We start from the raw sequence: 22,754 nt of genomic DNA, 5'->3' as shown, positions 1-22,754 counted from the left end.
ACTAATATAATCCAAGGAGACTAAGTCAGATCACACTATTGGCAACTGAGCATCTTAAAACATATGTCTTATTATATGCATTGTTGTCAGGTCTAAAAGTTACTTTTTCTCTTAGAGTTTTTTATACCTACCTAATAATACTATTATAATTATTATATTATATTATATTATATTATAATAATTATACTATCATTTTTTAAAAAGGAATTTCTTTTTTTAAGCAATGATACTATATAAAACTGGTGATTTTTTCCTTCGCCATGCGACGGGGGATACAATCAATTGCCCTGTACAGTCGCTGCACTCAATTTTTTTCTGGCATCCTCTAATTTTATTTGACAACCAACGTTTTCTGACTCGTACTTTTTTTTTTATTTTATAACTATGAGAAAAACTGGATTGATTTGGCTAATTTTGATTTTGAAATATTTTTAAAAGTCGTGTTCTCACCATAGATATAATAACACAATAGATTAGGCCAGGTCCGAAAAATAGCCTAACGCGGAGAAGTTCGGGTCGGTGGTCTATTTATCTCTCTTTACCGGCGCTTAGCTTTCTCTCTCTAGCATATGATGGCTGCCGCCTCTGTGTCACTGTCGTTCCATTAAACCCACCTCTTGGTAGATACGCTCACACTCGCACGACAGACAAATATAGCTAGACTACTGTACTTAACCCGCGAGTAGTCGCGCCGTTAGATAGAATCTCACATTATATCCTTTTTCGCGATAATTAACTTGATGAAAAATTTTGCAATTTTGAAAAAATTTCGTAAGTGCCTCGAGGAAGGGTGTAGTAATACGTAGGACTTTTTTTATTTTTTTTCTTCTTCTTCTTTTTGTGGAAATTATGGCTATGGGGACAGCCAATTAGCTTTAATAATTGTTATAAATAATATTTTTATTATCTGGACCAGAATAATATTTCATTGTTTATATAATATAATAGGTACAATAAAAAGTATTTTTCAACATTTACTCTGCGATAAAGTTTAAAATTCAAAACCCTCCAGTGATTGACAGACTCCTAAGCCTAAAAAGACTTTGGCCAGAAGACCAAGCTGCTAGGTCAATTCCAGAGAGTCGTCAATCGTCAATGGACGACACCTGCCACAAGCCAAGAACTTATACCATATAATTACGGGTGATTCCATTTCAAATCACTCAATTTTGGATCAAAAAAACTTTTGGATCTCCGATTTGTCTGAAAATTTGTATATATATAGCATCTGAGAGATGTAGAAATAAAACATTTAAGGTCGAATTGTCTTCTTCTTCTTTTCTCAAATTGTTATTTTAAGCGATTTTATAGTGATTTTGTATTTATTTAAACAAATTTGCATTTTCTATCGTAAAGTATCAATGGAAAACATACTATTTTAATACAAGGGACTCAAAAATGTCATTTATATGGCATTATAGGCATAGGTAACAAGTTATTTGGATTCAAAACAGGTTTTTGATCAAATTTTATAGTGTAGAAAACGTTAAAATACCGTCATTTTCCTTCATTTCCAAAATACATACATCATAATCGATTTGGCTGAAAATTTGCCCACAGATAGCCAAAACATAGGACTTTAAGTGGTTAGAAGGATTTGAATTATATTACAATAATAAAAAAGTTACATGCAATATCATGGTCAAAAATATAGGCGGTTACTGTAAGTATAATTAACTCAGAAAATATCGACCTCACGACAAAAAATTTTAAAAAGAAATTGTAATACTTGTAAATACGATTTATTTTTAACAATTTCAGTTTCTACCATTTTTGTGGAAAAGTTAAAAATGGCGGAGATATTGTACAAAAACGGTTCTCCTTTAAAATCAAGATGGTGGCTAACGTAACGGAGGAATTCATTCGCGATTTTAAATTTAGACTACTTTTGACCCCCCTAAAGATAAGAAAAATAAAATTTTGAGCAGCTCGGCATGCAAGGTCAAATGCTATCCCGACTGGACTAATTATACTTTTGAGTATTTTGAGTTTGTATTGTAATGTAATTCAATGCTCCTCCTAGCGGCGCCGCTTGGTACACTCGGTACACTTCGCGTCATATAAAACTGGTACACTTTTTTTCCCAATGTAAACCTGTGTTCAGAGTTCAGACTGACAATTATTGTTCGTGAATCACTTCGTTGTTGCCTTCACAGATAACACAATTGCACTAAATCTAAATACAAAAAAATAACGTTTAAAATGTATATTTCGAATAATTGTAATACATATATTTAAATTACACACTTGTTCACTGTAAAAGTTATTCATTTTGTATTAATTTCAAATTAAATTTTTCATTTTTCCAGTGTGTTTTATGTATTCTACACAACTTAATGCAGTTTTGTCCTACAATTTACGAGAAACCAATCACACCTCTCGATTTGACATTAAACATAATAATTTAAAGTCATGCCAAGATTTATTATCTATCATTATTTTTGAATTGAAATATTTTTATAAATTATAATAAAAACCGAATCAATGTATGGATACTTAATTTAGATGACGGAAAATTACAATTGTTTTAGTTTTTAGTGTATTAAAAAATGCGGTCTGTCGCACAGCCCCGTTTTTACCTAGTTTGATATAATATTTTCGTTGAACTGGCAACTTTGCCCTAGAAATTGGAATGACACTTGTGACAAGATCAACTTACACAACTTGAAAAACACGATTTTCGGTTATAAGAGTTGTACCTACCAGTTTTTTTTGACGCGAAGTGTACTATCGTATCTCGGTTAACAGAATCCTGACTCTTGGTCGAAATTTATTTTTATTCATTTTGTCATTCCCCGTTAGAGGATAGTCTAACCACACTCTGCTGCAGATATTTTAATATATGCAGTTCTTCTTCGTTTCGAGTTGATTCAGTTCAGTCTACTTGCATAGCCTCTTTGATAAGGGGTAGAGACCCCGAAACACGGTGTCAGAGGATGGCAAGAGACTCGAATTGAATCAAAACGAAAACGATTATTTTCTTTTCTAATTCAAATCATTCTAACCACTTAAAGTCTATCTGTGGGCATATTTTCAGCCAAATCGATTATAATGTATTTTGGGAATGGAGGAAAATGTAAAAATAGTTATTTATGATATAAGTGTTAAAAGTACACGTTTAAGGCACGCATGTGAAAGTTTTCAGAATGAGCGAAGCGAGTTCTGCAATTCACATGAGTGCCTTAAAAATGTACTTTTTAACACGCATATCATACAATATTTTTTCTACAAACGTAATTACAGGGCAATATCCACAAAAACTTTTACTTGAACTTGACTGACATTCCATTTTTATATTTTTTTGACATTACATCAAAATTGCCTATACGGTCAATACGAACTGCAGTGCCATACAAATTTTAAAGCACTAGTGCCTTAAAGTGGCATAACAATCGTATGGAGTGCTAAAAATTGCATTTTTAACACGGTTGTAGAAAAACGATATTTAAACGTTTTATACACTATAAAATTTGATCAAAAACTGATTTTCCATCAAAATAACTTGTTATAATGCCATATAATGATATTTTTGAGTCCCTTCTACTAAAATATATTTTTTTTCATTGATACTTTACGATGTAAAATGCAAATTTGTTTAAATAAACACCAAATCATGTAAAATCGCATAAAATGACATTTTGAGAAAAAAAAAAGAATGTGTGTGTACTTTGTACGCACGTAAGAAGTTATACTTCTATTATATGATTATATGATTATAAACGAAATTAATATACTTTTTATTTATATTTTATTTAAATACTAAATTAATTTATACTTAATACTTCTCAAACATTTTTATTAAAACAGTGCCAAAAATTAAAATAATAAAAAAATAAAACACACACAAACACATTAAAAATGCCACAAATGATTTCTGAACATTAATTGTCGGAAATTTTTTTAACTAAATACGTATTTTCTGAAAATAAAATTATATAATAAATATACTTACAATCATAAAATGTATAAAAAAAATAAAAAAATAAAAGTTTCTATTGGGATTCGAACCAACTTACCACGCGGCTGGTATTTGCGTTGTATTGGGATTCACTCGCATTAAAACTGCGCCACAGAGACAGCTTGTCATTATGTGCGAAGATCGTCTAACTAAACAGATTAACCTTTTGACATTTTTAACTTATGTAAATCAAATTATTTTGATTTTGAATTGAAATGATTTAGAATTGAAAAAATATAACAAAACATAGGGTAAGAAGACAATATATTAGGTGAATATTGATAGAAATTTTGATGGTAATCAAATTATGTAAAAAAAGTATTACATACTACTTATGTATTTTGGTAGGTTCAAGGTAGGTATCGGAGTCCGTATAACGACTAAAAAATTTCGCAATCACTTGCGTCGTGCAAAGTGGCTATGTTCAAATATCATAACAAAATTTGATCAACTATTTATAAAACACTTACCAGTGAAATATTCTTTAGCTTTGAATAAGCGAGATCTGCGGCACTCATACTAGGCACAGTTTGATGAGCTTTCACATTGGCATGCAACAACCATCTCTTCTATGTAAATAAGTCCAAAAATATAATATGAAAACTATTTAAAAAGGCAGTATAACCATTAACTAACTTTTTGTTTGTTGTTTCTCTTCCTACAAATTTTAAAACGCAACAAGCATACATTATAACCAAACACAGTCCCACAGCTGCCATATTGGATAATTTTTGTCATGTCATTTGAACATCCAATCAGAACAAAGTTATAATGCGCATGCGCCCGGTCGCTAGGTTTTCCCATATAAAATTTCACCGTCATTACGCCCGTAAAGAAGTATAACTTCAAAAAGAAGAAGACATTTGACCTTAAATACTTATTTTGTATTTGCTGTCTTTTTCTATAACAAAAGTTTGTTATTTATAGAAAAAGACAGCAAATACAAAATAAGTGATTGATGTGATCGTTCTTGGGGATTTTCATTCAGTCATTTGTTTCGAGCTTCTGTCATGTGTCACATAATATTAATATATCTACGTCATACGTTATTGGTATTGCCAATGATACAAACCAAAGACGTATGACGTAGATATATTAATATTATGTGACACATGACAGAAGCTCGAAACAAATGACAATCGATGAAAAGCCTCTTTCTACTTTTTTTACATATTACACAGCAATTTTTTTGTATGTTTGTTAAAGACAAGTTACATTTTCCTACTATTCTTTGTATGTACTGGTGGCCGGTGGGAGGGGTTTTAACACCCAAACCACCCCCTGGGTGCGCCACTGGTGCCATTAGTATGAGATGAGTAACAGCCATAACAGGATGTTTCTGTCGCAGCTTAAGGTCTGTTAAGAAGACTTATTCTGTCTGTCGATCTCACTCTATCTATATATTTAATATCGTTCTCCGTTCTGTATTTTCTTGTTTGATAAGATCTACGTACCCAATCGTCATTATTATCATGCAAATTACCTTTTTGGAATCCCTAGTTTGTCCATAAATACCTATATAAGTAGTACACGTTGTTTTTTAATGCAACCACATTTTAAAAATTACGTTTGTTTTCTGTTATCCACCTTGTTTCAAAATATAAAAGATTGAATATAAGAAATAAAACAAAGCAGGATTCGTCCTTTAAATCGCTGATACGGTAGCGAGGTTTGATAATTGCATTGCAATTTGCAACACAGAAAATAAGCTAGCTTCCAAAATAAGCAACTTGTTACAGAATATGTTTGTTTTCAATCAGAATTGTATTGATAATTTTCAAATAACAAGTTCAATAGTTAATTTCAAAGTAAGCTGCTTATTATTACAATGTTAATAAATGCTGAAAGTTATACCTACTAAGTGAATAAACGCTGTGTCTAGGTACACGCTAACGTGTACGTAAATAAAAAAGTTAGGTACACGCGAATTAAACTTCATCAAGCCAGTGACGTCATTATTTAGCGTGCGCAGTGACTTTATATTTTGGTACACGCTATTTTGATAAGTTTGTTGTTTGTGTGACAGAAAATATTTTTATTAAGGGAAGGGGGAAGGGGAAGGGAAGCAAAACTATTCAGATGTTTCAAATTTAATTGTAATAAAACAATATGTATATAAAAGTATATATTCAGGTTAGCAAAATAAATATTAATTAACATGATATACAAAATACTACTAAAATAATGTTTATACGTAAGTTAATTATACCAGTTTATATTGGTGTTTATTTTTGCCGTGGTGTTTATTTTTATTTATACAGAGAGTTGTTACGATTTTCATAGAAAATTGGTTATAACTTTGTAAATACCCTGTATAACATAATAAACCTTTATATTTTTGTGATATGGAAGTTAAGAAGATTTCGAAAATAAAAAAAAAAAAATCTTGGGTGTTCCATTTAAAAAACATAAGTTTGGTCTGCCACTATATTATCAAACGCCCTGTAACATTCTAACTAATTGTAGTAATTTTGTAATATGAAGCTCAAAGTTTGCTAAAATTTTTGTTAATAACTTTTATTGCTATCTATAACTATAGCGGATCTACTGAGCTTTATCACACGAATCAATCGTCCCATATATTTTATCTTATTACTTCTGCTATCCTTAATCACGAATTTTTGTCTCATATCTTTTTCATACTGTTTTAGAATGTTGTTAAACTCATTAAAAGAACTAAATAATTGTCCACACTCCATAGTAAATAAAAAAAATACTAAACAAGTAAAAATAAGGAAACTCTTTAGAAATCAATATTAAAGTGTAAACATAATGCGATTAGACAAATTCTAACCACACTCTGACACTCGCGATACTTACAGATACTTAATACTTAGTGTGACCAACTCCAATTTAGTCGAATTCGGGACAAGACTGAAAAAACTACCTAAAATCCGGGACTTTTCAATGAAAATCGGGCCATTTTTGTTAATATAAAACTATAATATCATTTTATTGATTATTTAACATTTTTATGTTGACAAATTTTTTTTTGATGGAATGGGTTGTAATGATAATTACATTTTTGATAGTTTTTGACGTTTCGACTCCCAATCCGGAAATCGTTCTCAAAAAACGAAAAATTGGAAAATCAATTAATGTTGGATTTCCATGTAAATTCAACCTTGGGTTAAAATATAATTATCATTATTTGATATTCATGTTTTTAAATCGTCTTTTCAGAAGACGATAATTAAAATACAGAAACCGGAAAAAGTAAAGAGTTTGAGTTTTCGTAGAACTATAATACGACGATATAAAATGCATGCGTTTTGGATGTGGTATTAGTATTATAACAGTCCAGAAATTGTCGACTTTTTTCGTACCACCAATTCAATTTGATGTGAATTCTTAAAAGAATGATGTATTAAAAATTTCAAAATGGAATTTCACCGAAACGTTGAAAATTCGGATGGCCCGGAAGCCTTGTCCGGGACGCCGGGACACGACTTCGTAATTCGGGCCATATCCCGGATTTTTCGGGCTAGTTGGTCACACTATTAATACTACAGCATACACGCGGCTTAAATTAGCGTGTACCAAAAAACCCAGTCATAGTACACGCTAAATAGTGATGTCACTGACTTGATGACGTTTAAGCGTGTACCTAACTTTTTTATTTGCGTACACGTTAGCGTGTACCTAGACACAGCGGTGAATAAAACGTTAATGGAAGCCATCGAGATGAATTATTACATATTATTTATAAATATTTACTTAAAAACGTAACTTATTTCAAACAATTTTATACTGTATTGTTCTGAAGCTATTTTCTTATGGCAACTTAGGATAAAACGCCAAATAAATTTAATTTCACACTTAAATTGTGGCTGATAGCCAAATAAAATAGTAAATTATAATTGGTTTAACGATATATACTGAAACTTAGGCAACAAGGCAACACTGTATAATCAGCTGTCTATCAAGTTAGCCAACTTGTACATTCATAATACTCCAGTAGAAGGGATAGAACTATTAACAGAGAGAGAAAAAAAGTACTTCTAATAGTTCTAATGCAAATGTTGTTACCATCAGCAGTGTTGCCTGAGTTTCAATATTTATTTAAATCAACGAACTTGGTTGAAATATTACATATAAATGTAAATATTTAGAAGTTTATCTCGATGGCTTCGATTAATGTTTTTTCCATATTAGATATAAGTTCACCATTTATTAACATTTTAACAATAAGCCCCTTACTTGCAAATTAACTATCGAATATATAATATATGTATTTATTAAACCGATTAAAGGCAAATATGCACCTATATATAGGTATATTTTTTTATTTTTAAAAATAAAATGCAAATATTGAGCATAGTTATTTATTAATATTATCTTGCCCAAGCATACTTTCGATCTAAGTATACCTTCCCAGAATGAAGACATTTACTTAAAATTAACGATACAAATAACATACACTGGACAAATGACAAACAGATTAAAATATTTGAACGAGATAACATTGTTCAGAGTTTGGTGGTAAAAATATACGGTGATGAGTACATTAATAACTGGCAAAATAACGGAAAACATATTACGTTGTGAAATAAATAGATATGAAACCAGTAGAGGTGGGAAATTATATATAAAAACCTAGAAATTTACCTTATATTGATAGTTTGGCTACGTATCGGAGTCAAATTATGACAGAATTTATAAAATTTTCCTGCCACAGTTTGACTCCTATACGTCGCCAAACTCATCCGATACGTCTTAAGGTGAGAAACTATGAATATAATGTAAATTTATAGATGTCTATTGATAATTTCCCACCTCTACTAGTTTCATCTCTTTTTACAGCTCAACGTATTATGTTTTCCGTCTTTTGCGTTATTTTGCCTGTTCTTAGTGCACTCATCATACTGTATACCTATTCAGCAAGAATGTTCTTATTATAGAAACTAGCTTCAACTCAATTCAATTATCAAACCTTGCTTACGCATGATAACGCAAAAGATTGAAAACATAACACGTTGTGTAATAAAAAGAGTTGAAACTAGCAGAGGTGTTAAACTATCGATAGGAACCTATAAATTTACATTACATTACATACTTCACCATCTTTAGACAATTTTAGTATGAAAGGAGTATGACAAGTGCCACTGTTACACAATTTTATAAAATTCTCCTGTCACAGACGTCTAAAGGTGAGAAACTATGTAATATAAATTTAAGTATAGCTTCCTATTGATAATTTTACATCTCTACTAGTGTCATCTCTTTTTATTTCACAACGTGTTATCTTTTCTCTCTTTTACGTTATTTTGCCCGTTATTAGCGCGCTCATCACTGAATATTTTATAAATTCTTGGCTTGTGGCAGGTGTCGTCCATTGACGACTCTCTGGAATTGACCTAGCAGCTTGGTCTTCTGCTTCTGGCCAAAGTCTTTTTAGGCGTCTGTCAATCATTGGAAGGTTTTGAATTTTAAACTTTATCGCAGAGTAAATGTTGAAAAACACTTTTTATTATACCTAATAAATAAACAATATTTTAAACTTATTTTTATTTATAAACATATTTTCCGTATATTAATTTTCGATATTGTCAAAAATAGAGATATTCTTGAACAAGGAGCACATTATTTAGACACTTTCTATACAACTAATAACGCATTTGATATCTGATGAGATTCAATGTATAGAGTAGGTATAGAGATCTTCCTCCTTACGTGCGGTTTCATAATCAGTTAAAGTGGACTTTAAATTTTAAGTTGGTAACCTTATCATATGGGGCTTTTCATTCACAGTCATTTGTTTCGAGCTTCTGTCTTATGTTGTATAATCCGTGTATATTAATATTGTACACAGATTATACAACATCTGACAGAAGCTCGAAACAAATGCCAATCGATGAAAAGCCCTATGGGTAAATGTCAATTTTAAAGTGTTAAACATCAACTAAAGTTCACTTTAACGTTGACATTTACCCATATGAATTATTGCATTGATAAAGGTAATATGAATAGTCTCCCGTTTTATACCGCTCACGTGGCTTTGAGAGTATTCGCTCCGAGCGTTAACAAAGTGTCAAAGCAAAATCGACCGACCTGCTCATGGTGGCGGTTTTTTGAAATTTTATAAGGACGCTTTGTGTATATTTAAATGAGACATTTAAAAAAATGTCGTGTCACGCTAGTGATATTATGTATTAATATAAACAGAAAATAAAAACGCACTATAAATTCTTCACTTTCCAATATTGATTATCAGTTTTATTTTGTATGCATAACCTCACTATCGTAGTTTATGTCAATAAATATTTATTAACGAAAAAGAAAATATTTTGTTGCACTATAAATTACAGTATAAATTAATAACTAATGAATTCTAACAATTGTATTCGGTTATTATCACTACAAAATAAAATATTCAAGTTTAACAAAATAATCCCATAAGACTCAATGTTAAAACGTCCTTACAAAATCTGACAGCGTATCACGTGACTGTACGTAGAGGGGAGACGCACGGAGCCAATAGCAGGGTAGTCTGCTATTGGCTCCGTGCGTCTCCCCTATACTTACAGTCACGTGACACACTGTCAGATTTTGTCAGGACGTTTTAACATTGAGTCTTATGGGATTATTTTGTTAAACTTGAATATTTTATTTTGTAGTGATAATAACCGAATACAATTGTTAGAATTCATTAGTTATTAATTTATACTGTAATTTATAGTGCAACAAAAATATTTTCTTTTTCGTTAATAAAGATTTATTGACATAAACTGCGATAGTGAGGTTATGTATACAAAATCAAACTGATAATCAATATTGGAAATAGAAGAATTTATATCAGATTAAGTGCGTTTTTATTTTCTGTTTATATTAATACATAATATCACTAGCGTGACAAGGAATTTTTTTTAAATGTCTCATTTAAACATACACAAAGCGTCCTGATAAAATTTCAAAAAACCGCCACCATGAGCAGGTCGGTCGATTTTGTTTTGACACTTTGTTAACGCTCAGAGCGAATATCTAGGGCCTACGGTATACAAGGAAGGTAACACCTTCAACCACCTTCAACAGCGTGCCACGCTTCAACCGCCTATTATTACCCCTGGTTTTACCCAAGGTACTCATTTTATTCAGGCTGAGTCGACCTGGGGCCTATAAAATTTTTAAAAATGTCTAGTTGTTCTTGCCGGCGGAAGGATTTGAACTCCGGACCACCGGCACGCGAGCCAAGCACACTACCGCTTAGCTACGCCGGCCTCGGTGTAGCCTTAGCCATTTATTTATTAGCCTTAGCCTTTATTTATAGTATCATGGCCTTAGCTATTGATAAAGGTACCAACTTAAAATTTAAAGTTCACTTTATCTGATTATGAAACCGAGCGTTAAGTCGTGTTCTCACTATTAAATAATTTGATTAAACAGTTTGAGCAAACTCCGGAAGTACGTCAAAGTGGCGTCACAATTGCAGTTTGTTAAAATTTTAAAATCTGTGTTTTCACTATCAGTCTAGTTTGATCAAATTTTTTTTATTGAGTTGTCTAACTTGTTTGTACTTTACTTAAAATTAAAATTTTTCATTATTATCCTTATTATCCACAATGAAAACTCAGAATGTGACGTCACTAACTTTCAGTTTGCTCAAACCAGTTTGATCAAGTGGACCGTAAAGACCGCGTCCCACCATCAAATAATTTGATCAAACTGGTTTGAGCAAACTGAAAGTGACAGTTAGTGACGTCACATCCTGAGTGTTCATTGTGGATAATAATGAAAAATTTTAATTTTAAATAAAGTACAAACAAGTGACAACTCAATACAAAAAATTTGATCAAACTAGACTGATAGTGAGAGCACAGATTTTTAGAATTTCAAAAAAACTGCAATTGTGACGTCACTTTGACGTACTTCCTCAAGTACGTCAAGTTTGCTCAAACTGTTTGATCAAATTATTTGATGGTGAGACGCGGCCTTGATAGTCGTGACGTCAAATCAATGTTGGCTACTCTGAAAAGTTTCCAAACAAAGCAAAAATTCACACGTGGTGTTTGTTTTGGTTTTTATAATTGGAATATATTGCTTATTGTAAGATGTTTAATTTTTACAAAATGGTAATGTGTTGGGTGGTGGGTACCCGTGATTGTAATCAATGCTCATAGTATATTTCCCACCATATTTCCATATAGGACTGGTTAAGAACCTGAAGAGCAGTAAGTACTATGTAGTGTGTAAATCCTTGATTTTGTGTAAGGACATTTATAAAATTAAAAGCAATATGATTGATATGACTAACAAGGATTGTGTCTTAAGAAAAAATGTGCAGATTATTGTTAAAATAAAATAAAATTAAAATGGATTACACAAATCACGTGTATAAACAATTCACAGACGTCAAACCTTTGCTTTGTTTGGAAACTTTTTGGACCTTTTGACGTCGCACTATCACGGTTCATTATTTGATAGTGAGAACCAGAGATAGGTATGTCAACAATAGATCTGGCTAGGGATATGCTACTCAATGCATCGGCCTCCTATACTGTGGCATCGGGGGGTAACCAAAGATATTATACACATAGATTTGGTCAACTCCGAAAAATAGCGTAACGCGGAGCAGTTCGGGTCGGTGGTCTATCTATCTCTATCTACTGGCGCTTAGCTTTCTCTCTCTAGCATATGATGGCTGCCGCCTTTGTGTAAAGGCCGCGTCTCACCATCAAATAATTTGATCAAACAGTTTGAGCAAACTCCGGAAGTACGTCAAAGTGACGTCACAATTGCAGTTTTTTTGAAATTCTAAAAATCTGTGCTCTCACTATCAGTCTAGTTTGATCAAATTTTGTGTATTGAGTTGTCTAACTTGTTTGTACTTTATTTAAAATTAAAATTTTTCATTATTATCCACAATGAACACTCAGGATGTGACGTCACTAATTGTCACTTTCAAGGCCCCGTCTCACCATCAAATAATTGACAGTTAATTTGATCAAACTTGACAGTCAAACTTGACTAGTGACACAAACTATACATACTAACTGTCACTTTGTGTCACTAACTGTCAAGTTTGATCAAACTAACTGTCAATTATTTGATGGTGAGACGGGGCCTTCAGTTTGCTCAAACCAGTTTGATCAAATTATTTGATGGTGGGACGCGGCCTTAACTGTCGTTCCATTACTCCCACCTCTTGGTAGATACGCTCACACTCGCACGACAGACAAAGATAGCTAGACCACCGTACTTGATATTGAAGTTACACCCCGATGCATTATTTAGCATATCCCTAGCCAGATCTATTCTTGACATATCTCTGGGTGTAACGCCAATATTAACCCGGAAGTAGTCGCGCTCACTTCTGTAACGTGAATAGTCGCGTGTTAGATGCTATCTCAAAATTGGAATTTAAATACGGATTTACAACAAATTTTTATTTTATATTATTTCTAACAATTATTAAAGCTAATTGGCTGTCCCCATAGCCATAAATTCCACAAAAAGAAAAAGAAGAAGAAGAAATAAATAAATAAAAAAAATCCTACGTATTACTACACCCTTCCTCGAGGCACTTACGAAATTTTTTCAAAATTTCAAAATTTTTCATCAAGTTATCGCGAAAAAGGATAAAATGTGAGATTCTATCTAACGGCGTGACTACTCGCGGGTTAAGTACAGTGGTCTAGCTATCTTTGTCACAGTACATTCTGTCATGTACTGTGATCTTTGTCTGTCGTGCCAGTGTGAGCGTATCTACCAAGAGGTGGGAGTAATGGAACGATAGTGACACACAAGGTAGATTATTAGGTCTGTTCCTTTGTTTTAAGTGTAACACTAGTTCTTGAAAAGTGTAAGAAAAGTGTAAAAGTGTTACACTTTCTTGTTTCTTTGTTTTTCTAGTGTTTACACTTTTTTTCACGATACACTCAACTTCTGTCGTAGAACGCGTACAACTCGTTTCTTTGAAATGCTGTAGGAAAAAAAGTGTAAAGTGGACTTTACATCAACAATAAATTGAACAATAAATTGACCAAGTTATTCAAGGCCAAATTTGACGTGTTCTCAAAGCACAATTTGACATCCATATTTGTTCGTTATTAACTTGACGTCAATAAATTAGGCAATCCAAACCACGTGACTATTTTGACGTTTAAATGGCGGTCGTATGGCATGCAGTATTGCATGCAGTCGATTTTGCTGGTTTACTTGCATTGTTGCACTTGTGCTTTTCGTTGTAGAATTGGTGTTAAAATTGTTTTATTTAGTTACTTGTACCCTTTGAAAAACTGTCTTTTTCAAGACAACATTGCAATATTATTTGTGAGAGTCGGACTTTTGTTTTTATTACAAATATGGCTTTAAAAGAAAGTTCGTATTTGGACCAACTAAGAATAAGCTCTCCTGAAGCCGCAGATAGATATTTGGACAAAATCAAACAACTTAACTGTGATCCATATGCTCTAAGTGAAGTCGATTTTGATTATGGACTTACCTATGTGCCACCAATAGCTTCCATGGACATTCTGACCTATATTGTTTTTACTCACAGCCCACAGCTTTTATACCCATGAACAAATGAGAGCTTATAAAAGTTTAGCAGCTTACAAATATTTCAAGTCTGGCTTTGTAGAAAAAGTGGGTTTTAAAGTTATTAATGATCTGGTGCTTTTAATAGGCAAGGTAAGAGTAGTACCTGTATTTCAAATTTTTTAAGAAAAAATACCTGATTTGTTAATAATCAATATTAAAGAGATTACTTTTTAGTCTTAGGGTTTAATATAATTGATTGCCTTGATAATTGATTTAATTTTTTTGTTTCAGGTGCAGCATTCAATGAGAGCTAGAGAAACCAAATTAAGAGTTTGGATTATCGCTGAAACAGGTGGTAGTATTTGTACTGCGCATTGTACTTGCATGGCAGGTCTTGGGGAAGTATGTAGCCATGTTACAGCAGTTTTGTACGCTGCAGAGCATGCAGCATATTTGAAGCAGCAGAAAAATGAAAAGAATGTAGCGTGTACAGATGTCAAATCAACTTGGCCAGTTCCAACGCAAAGTGGTACACATCCAATAGAAGCTGCTTCACTAGACTGGGGGAAAGTGATAGAAGAAAAAAATTATAAGGAAATTCCTCCAATGGATGATAGCGAAATGTTGGACTTGCTGCAAGAATTGCAAAATTCCAATTGTGACGCTGTTTTGATGAGGCATGTAGAGCCATTTGCGTCACAACTGTCAGATGAAAATAATGAAAAAGTTAGTATACCAGTCCTTTTTAATGTGTACCATAAAAAATATGAAAAAATGCCTCTAGATGATCTCATTCAACTAGGTATGAAATGTAAAATGGAGGTAACCCAGAATATACGAAGAGAAATAGAAGATAAGACACAGGACCAAAGGAAATGTGCAGAGTGGTATAGACAAAGGACTGGTAGAGTAACAGCTTCAATTTTTAAAGATGTCTGTAGAACCAATGTGGAGAAACCATCCCTATCTTTGATCAAATCAATATGTTACCCTCGCAAAATTTCTACAAGGGCAATAAGATGGGGGATAAATCACGAACAGCTGGCAATTGATGCTTATAAAAAAGAAACTAGCAGGAATCATAGAGACTTTATAGTGAATACAATTGGCTTGGTAGTGTGCATGAAATGGCCTCAGTTAGGTGCCTCACCTGATGGATTTGTGTATTGTGACTGTTGTGCTGCGGGTACCTTAGAAGAAAAGTGTCCATTTTCTCTTCGAGAAAATGGAAATTTACAGGAGTATGCAAGTCGAAAGGACTCCTGTCTTGAATGTGATAAAACTGGTACAGTAAAAATGAATAAAAAACATAAGTACTATTACCAGGTGCAAGCACAAATATTTATTTGTAAACTTAATTATTGTGACTTTGTTGTCTGGTGTCCTAATTTTATATTTATCGAAAGAGTTTTACCAGACATAAAATTTTGGGAAGAAATTAAAGATAAAGTCCTAAATTTTCATGCAAAAGTAATTATGCCTGAACTTTTAGGACGTTATTACACTTCCAGAGTACCAGGTGGCAATATAACAAAGTGGTGTTTTTGCAATAATGTCGATGATGGCCAACCTATGGTTCAATGCTCATATGAGAATTGTAATATTTTCTGGTTCCATATTGGGTGTGTAAATTTATTAGAAAAACCCAAAACTAGGTGGACATGTTCAATATGCAACCAGAAACTATTTCATGATTATGCCACATAAAATTTTAATGGTTCATGTTTCCATTATTTTCATAATCATTATTGAGTCCATTCACTCTCTTCTTCCATTTCGCACTTTCTGCACCATGGTTCATTCACCTTACTTGTCACCATTTCAGTGACCGTTTTCATCTCTCGTTTATTGAGGTTCATGAAACTGTTTGAGTTTTTTATTAATATTCTTGATTATTTTTTTTTATTTAGTCTAGACTTGAACTTGAGTGGTTCTCCTTTTCTATTGATGATTCTTTATCAGCCATTTCTGAACCTCATTTTTCGTAGCATCATTAGTGATGCCACAGAAAGGTTCTGGACCTTCAAAAGTTTCCCTCGAGCCATGTTTATTCCATATATACATACAAAAGTACAGTGTACCATAGTATACATATACTTTTAAGAGGAAATTTTGAAACTTTGTTTCCTTAATATTTTTACAATTCATTCTACGGTTGATATAGGTCAGTCTCCGAAACATCAAATAAATACATTCTTTTCAGTTTTCATATGATTTATTTTCATTAAAATTGTCACAAATTTTTTATTAATATCAAAATACAAAAACAACCAATGAGGTGTACATAAATAATATACGCTAGCCACAGTCATTATTGTAAGAATGCTACTTAAAGTTAAAATTAAATCATTTGAATGCAAATTATTGTCTGGAATTGTTGAATTCTGGACATTATTTTCGTTCTAGTTGAACACATTTTTTGCAATTTTTTTATGCAATCATTATGTTACTACATGATCTCTTGCTCTTGTATTGGCTTTTAAATTGTTAACTGTACTTAGTTCTTTACAAACTTAATGTCTGTATTTTACATTTCTCAATGGTTCGTTTCACTAGCTGCTTTACTTACAACTTGCTAGTTGCATTGCTTTTTTTCTATGGATGTTTGTTATTTATCAAACTCATTTGTAGATGAACTGGTAATGTTCACTAATTAGTGAACAAAAATGTCTTCAATAAATAGATGAAGTAGCCGAAGTCTTTGTCTTTTATTCTCCACCTTTTGACCAATAAACCTACCACTTTCGAATGATAATATTATGATTTACTATCTTTTAGTAAAGTCGTCCCAGGAACGCAACTCATCAATATTGGCAATATCATTTTAAAGTCTTCTTCATTAAAATGTATAATCCATGTCTGAATTGCTGATATAAATGAGTCAGATTAAATAAATTATTAGAAGAATTTTTTACTAAGCAATAACATTTTTGTTTAATTTAATATTTTGTATTTTGACAACACCCGACTTGGGCGTCGAAACGTTAATAAAATCATTTTTTTGGTAAAATTGTGGCTTATTTCCCATTGAAAATAGTTGATTATAAAGTACTTTACAACATAAAGCAAAATGTTTTAACAACAATAGATCATCAGAACTGCAAGCTTCCCCACAACAAAGATTTGTAAAATGATGAATTCAATATTTTTAAAATTATTTAAGTATACAAAAGAGTTTTAATTCTTTAAACAATTAGCGGCCAAATCTGTGAGTAGAACTTTTTACTTTAACATATTTAAAAACCAACAAAAAAAGTTTTAGAAAAATATAAGCTTGTTTGATTTTGTCTGAAACAATGCAAGTTTTCTTGCTGTAGCTATTTATAATTCAAAACTAACTGACAACCTCGACAACATGGCATATATATATCCTAGTTTTGGCCAAAGGTGTCATTGATTGTTTTTCGTAGTGACACTTCAGATGTGTACCAAAAATTATTAAAAGAAATACTAAAAAGGCGACAATCTGGTGAAATAGGTTAAATTTAATTAAATTGGAACAATAGGAGGGCATAAATTAATCAAAACACATGCTATAAAAATTATCTTATCAACTATATTTATACCATCAGTAACATGGGTTAACATAGAAATCGGAAGTGGCTCTGAAAAAATATTAAATTTATTTTTAATGGAGCCAATAACTCTTTCTACGTGGATTCTAACCTGTGCAATGTTTCTAGTTTCTTCCAGCTCTAGTGGAAGCAATTGTTTTTTCCCCTTGGTAAAAGCTGGAATTACTAGCTTTGCTTGTAACACATCTAAAAATTCTTTTATTAAAAAACCTCGATCTGCTATCACAATATCTTGGGGTTCTATTTTATCCAAAAAACCAGAGAGCTCTACTATTTGTTTATCTGATGTTCTTCCTCCCCATGCTTTACTGATATATGAAATACAGCCTTGGGGAGTAATTCCAATAAGGAATTTAACTGTGTTATGATGTTTATAGTTTGACCATGTTTGCTGCTGGGTTAAATAACTAGCTGGTTTTTGGATAAACACCTCAAAGCAATCAATGATAATTGTGGTCTTATCATGAAAGACTTCTCTAAAGCAAGAAGGCATGTTTTTTTTAATAATTTCCCGATCTGGCCATTTTATGCTATTTTTAAATCTTTGATACATTATTGAGATGATGGTATTAAAATAGGTGGAACATGTTGATTGAGAAATGCCAAATTGGTAGGCCAAATATTTAAAATCTAGATTAAGTCTCATTTTCATCAATGTCAACAAATATTGTTGAGAGGGATCTAAAACAGTTACTGAGGATGATGGAATAAATGGTTTAATTCTGTCAAATACTGACTTCAAAACAGAAAAATTTAAACCGGTATAATATAAACATTTCGGATTGTCCGTTTCTAGTGACTCGAAACTTAAAATGGTCTTATTAATTCTGCGAGTCAACTCGTCAATTTTTTTATTTGCAAATTTTAATTGTTGAGCCATCTGTTCAATATCATCTGAGGTTAACTCAGTTTGAGTTTCGGTTCCAGTACTGTCTTCATACATTGCTGTAGTGTTACTTTCACTTACTGTATTGTTTTCATTCTGTAACAAACATAATTGATTATAAATTGGGATCCTTATAGTGGAACCATATGCAAGCTTTAACAGAATTAAGCAAAAATACAACAGTTTTAATTTCAAAATATCAAACTTATGACAGTTTCTTATTATAAAATCATATACTTTACATTTATACGAATCTTGAAGGTTAGTTGTGAGTCAAACTGAATACCTAGATCTTTTATAATGTCTTCACAATCCGATACAACATTGGTAACAGAGTAATTAAGGTTTTTACATGTACTGTCGACTATTATACACTGATCTCTATAATTAAAATTCCCTTTAAGAGTGTAAGCGCAAATATTTTACTGCTATCCCTACCTTTTCTGTCTTTACATGACAAATTATGTGTAGTAAAATTCTCACTGGTATGGATATGTAAACATTAGTTGACAATGTCATCATTAACTTTAAAAATATGGCTTTTGAAAGTTCTTGGATAACTGTTACTTGCATAATGGCTTAAATTATTAATTCAGTTAATTAATATGATAATTTTTTCACTAGCTATGTATTCAGTGATTGTAATAATTTATATATTGTACAACAAAAACTAACACCCAATCGAGCAAAAGTGATTTTTTAATAATATATTGTTACTATAGAACGCTTACAATTTTGAACATCTGTAACAACAAAATACTTGGACCACAGAATATATACTGGTGTATTCCCCGCCTGGATCTTCCATAAATAATAAACAATAAATAACTTTTTATTAAGTTCACGTCTTTAATCAATTATTCATCAAATACACTATCAATATTATTTAATCAATAACTCAAAATATTCCTGATGCCATGTCAAATATTTAAAATTGTCACTGTCTTATCACCATATTCTATTCGACTCAGTGCGTTGTATGATAAAGATAACGAATGTTCGATTTGGAAAATATCACCATTTTTAATCCTGAAAAAACAAATAAATATTTTTAAAAAATTTAAATGCAGAATGAAAGACTAAATTGTTATCAAGGGCCGAAAGTCCCTTAGAATAAATAAAAAGTTTTCTTTTGAATGAGATACTTTAACATTTTCTCTTAGTTTTTCACCCCTGTAACTTATTAAAATAAACATAAAAGTTTTCAGGGACTTTCGCCCTCGGTAATAAAGTAATCTTTCATTCTGCATTTAAATTTTTCAAAAATACTTATTAGTTTTCTCAGGTTTTGAAAAGAATGAATCCGATTTAAATAGCATTGTAGCCGAAACTTTGTACGGATCCCCTTAATTCCAAATCAATTTAAAGTTAATGACATTCTCTTTTAATTAGTATACCTCAATAAATGTATCATTGTCCTCTTGTGAAACCTTTGTGGAAGATCTTTTCTTTACTCTTTCCAGTCTTTCAATGTCCTGCTTTCGTTTTACAGGTCCCCTAGAGTAACCCATATTTTGGGTTGGTATCCAATCAGGATCATTTACATCTTCAAGTTTTGCAGGTTGTCCTAAAACAAAATTATATAACGTAGATACACAGTTAGTAGGCATTCGCATCGGGTAAAATTTTTTGGGAAAATAGCTTAAAACAATGTATATTTTCATATTTTCCAAAAAATTTTACCCGATGCGAATGCCTACTAACTGCCACGGCACCTACAATATTTTATTGAAATATATTAAGATTAATATTATTTCTTTATAGAAAATTATTGACAAACCTTGAATAAAATGTTTGGAACACACTTTTTGATATTTTAATTTTGATTCTGTCAGGTCTGCTCTTCGTATGGCCCTTATCCATTTTTTTCTGCGTTTAACAGTTAATTCATTCAAGTGGATAGCATGTTTAAACTTCAGTGGTTTGGGAATAGCAAAAAAAGATACTTTATCCCTTTTCGACCTGCTTCCACAGTTCACTACAATACATGTTAGTGGCATAGCTATTACTAACTAACCTAAAATAATAAAATACATAAGTAAAAAATCTATTTTAGGGATGCTTAATATAATTTATTATTAAACTTTGAAATATAAAATTTGTTAACCTACCTTTCTTCAACCTTCCAAATTACTTAGTTAAATAAAACTTTTTAAGTACTTATTCTAGTTTATTGATGTAAACAATATTTTTTATTATGTCACAGAAGTATGTTAGCAATACTTAGGCGGATATAAATATACGAAAATTACTTTAAATACTTAAAAAACAATATTTATCATATGCTTTCAATGTATTGCATGCCAATCGCCAGACATATTGGAATAGTTTGACAGATCGTTGGATTCCCTAATTCGTGAATTTCTTGAAAGCAAAATTTTCTTGTCCTCAAAAAAATTGAAGGAACTTGGAATAAATGTTGTAAAAATGTCATTCAGTAGTACCAATGCAATGATTTTTTTATTAGAAGCTTGAATGTCGTTTGTTTCTTTGTTTGAGTAAATAAGTGTTTGATTTGAAACAGAATAGAATAGAACAGATTAATAAAATAAATAAAATAGGGAGATAGATTAGAATAGATATATAGTATAGTATAAACTTGAAATAGAATAGAGTAGAATATAATAGAATAGATGTAATATATATGTAGATATAATACTTACTAATAAAGTATTTGATTTAAAACAGAATAAAGTAGAATGTAACAGATTAAATGAAATATATAGATAGATTAGAATAGATATATAGTATAGAATAAAGTAAAATATAATATAATAGGTGAAATGATTGTGAAAAGCAATAGTTTTAAGTACCTAGGATCGGTATTACGGAGTAATGGAGAAATAGATGGAGATGCATGCAGTAGAATTAGGGCTGGATGAAGTGGAAAGAAGCGAGTGGTGTGTTGTGTGACAGAAAAATTCCAGTGAAGCTGAAGGGAAAATTCTATAAAACAGCCATAAGACCGGCTATGATGCACGGAACTGAATGTTGGGCAGTGAAAAAGAAAGCGGAACAACGAATGCATGTGGCGGAAATGAGAATGCTTAGATGGATGAGTGGAGTGACAAAGAAGGATAAAATTAGAAATGAGTTATTAGGTGAAGTCTAGGTGTGGCACCGATTGATGCCAAAATGAGAGAGCATAGGTTAAGATGGTTTGGTCATGTTCAACGTCGAGACGATAATCACCCAATACGAAGAATAGCTGAAGTGCAGATTCCTGGAAGGAGTAGAAGAGGAAGACCAAAGAAGACGATAAGGCAGGACATGTTGGTAAAGGGGATTAACATTGATATGACCCAAGATAGAATTGTGTGTAGAAATGCAATTAGGGAAGCCGACACTGCATAGGGATAAGGCAAAGAGAATGATGATGATGATAATAGGTGTAATGTGTAGATACTTATATAGAATAGGTTTGAAATAGAGTAGAATATAATAGAATAAAGAGACTATATACCTACATAGATACATCCCTAATAGCACAATGATGTCCTTCACGGACTTTAGGGAGGTTAGTTTTCGTCCAAGGAACATCCTATTTTGGTCCAAATGTCGCGCTACTGAATGTCCATTGGACGTCCACTTAAGGTCCGAAGGGACGTACATTGGACCTTAATCGGACGTCCTAGGGGACGTAAATTGCCACGTTGCCAAACGTCCAATGGACGTCCACCTAACGTCCGAGGGGACGTTCAGTGAACGTCAATTGGACCTTCATAGGACGTCCCAGTTTGGTCCAATGCCTTGCTGCCGAACGTCCATCTAACGTCCTGAGAGGACCTCCGGTGGACGTCTAGCATCGATATTTAGACCTGTGGAGAATGTATGGTGGGAAATAAAAAATATATTT

The 22,754-nt window shown here is 32.0% G+C and overlaps 2 protein-coding genes across 2 annotated transcripts; one reads left to right on the top strand and one right to left on the bottom strand.

Annotated features, from left to right (window-relative positions):
* Positions 1-14,341: 14,341 nt before the first annotated feature.
* On the top strand, positions 14,342-17,134 carry LOC126886506 (uncharacterized). The gene is made up of 2 exons (XM_050653469.1): positions 14,342-14,587; positions 14,729-17,134. Exons 1-2 carry the CDS (start codon positions 14,483-14,485, stop codon positions 16,142-16,144), a joined length of 1,521 nt encoding a protein of 506 aa, XP_050509426.1. The 5' UTR covers positions 14,342-14,482; the 3' UTR covers positions 16,145-17,134.
* LOC126886507 (uncharacterized) lies at positions 16,631-21,252 on the bottom strand. Its single transcript, XM_050653470.1, has 4 exons — positions 21,010-21,252; positions 20,679-20,915; positions 20,296-20,465; positions 16,631-18,994 (listed from the first exon to the last, which is right to left on the bottom strand). The coding sequence occupies exons 2-4, from the start codon at positions 20,896-20,898 to the stop codon at positions 17,927-17,929; spliced, it is 1,458 nt and encodes a 485-aa protein (XP_050509427.1). The 5' UTR covers positions 20,899-20,915; positions 21,010-21,252; the 3' UTR covers positions 16,631-17,926.
* Between the last annotated feature and the right edge of the window lie 1,502 nt (positions 21,253-22,754).

The sequence above is a fragment of the Diabrotica virgifera genome, chromosome 6, assembly GCF_917563875.1.
Source record: "Diabrotica virgifera virgifera chromosome 6, PGI_DIABVI_V3a".
Taxonomy (NCBI): Eukaryota; Metazoa; Arthropoda; class Insecta; order Coleoptera; family Chrysomelidae; genus Diabrotica; species Diabrotica virgifera.
The sequence above is the reverse complement of the archived record's forward strand: the minus strand, read 5'-3'. Positions and strand labels throughout refer to the sequence as shown.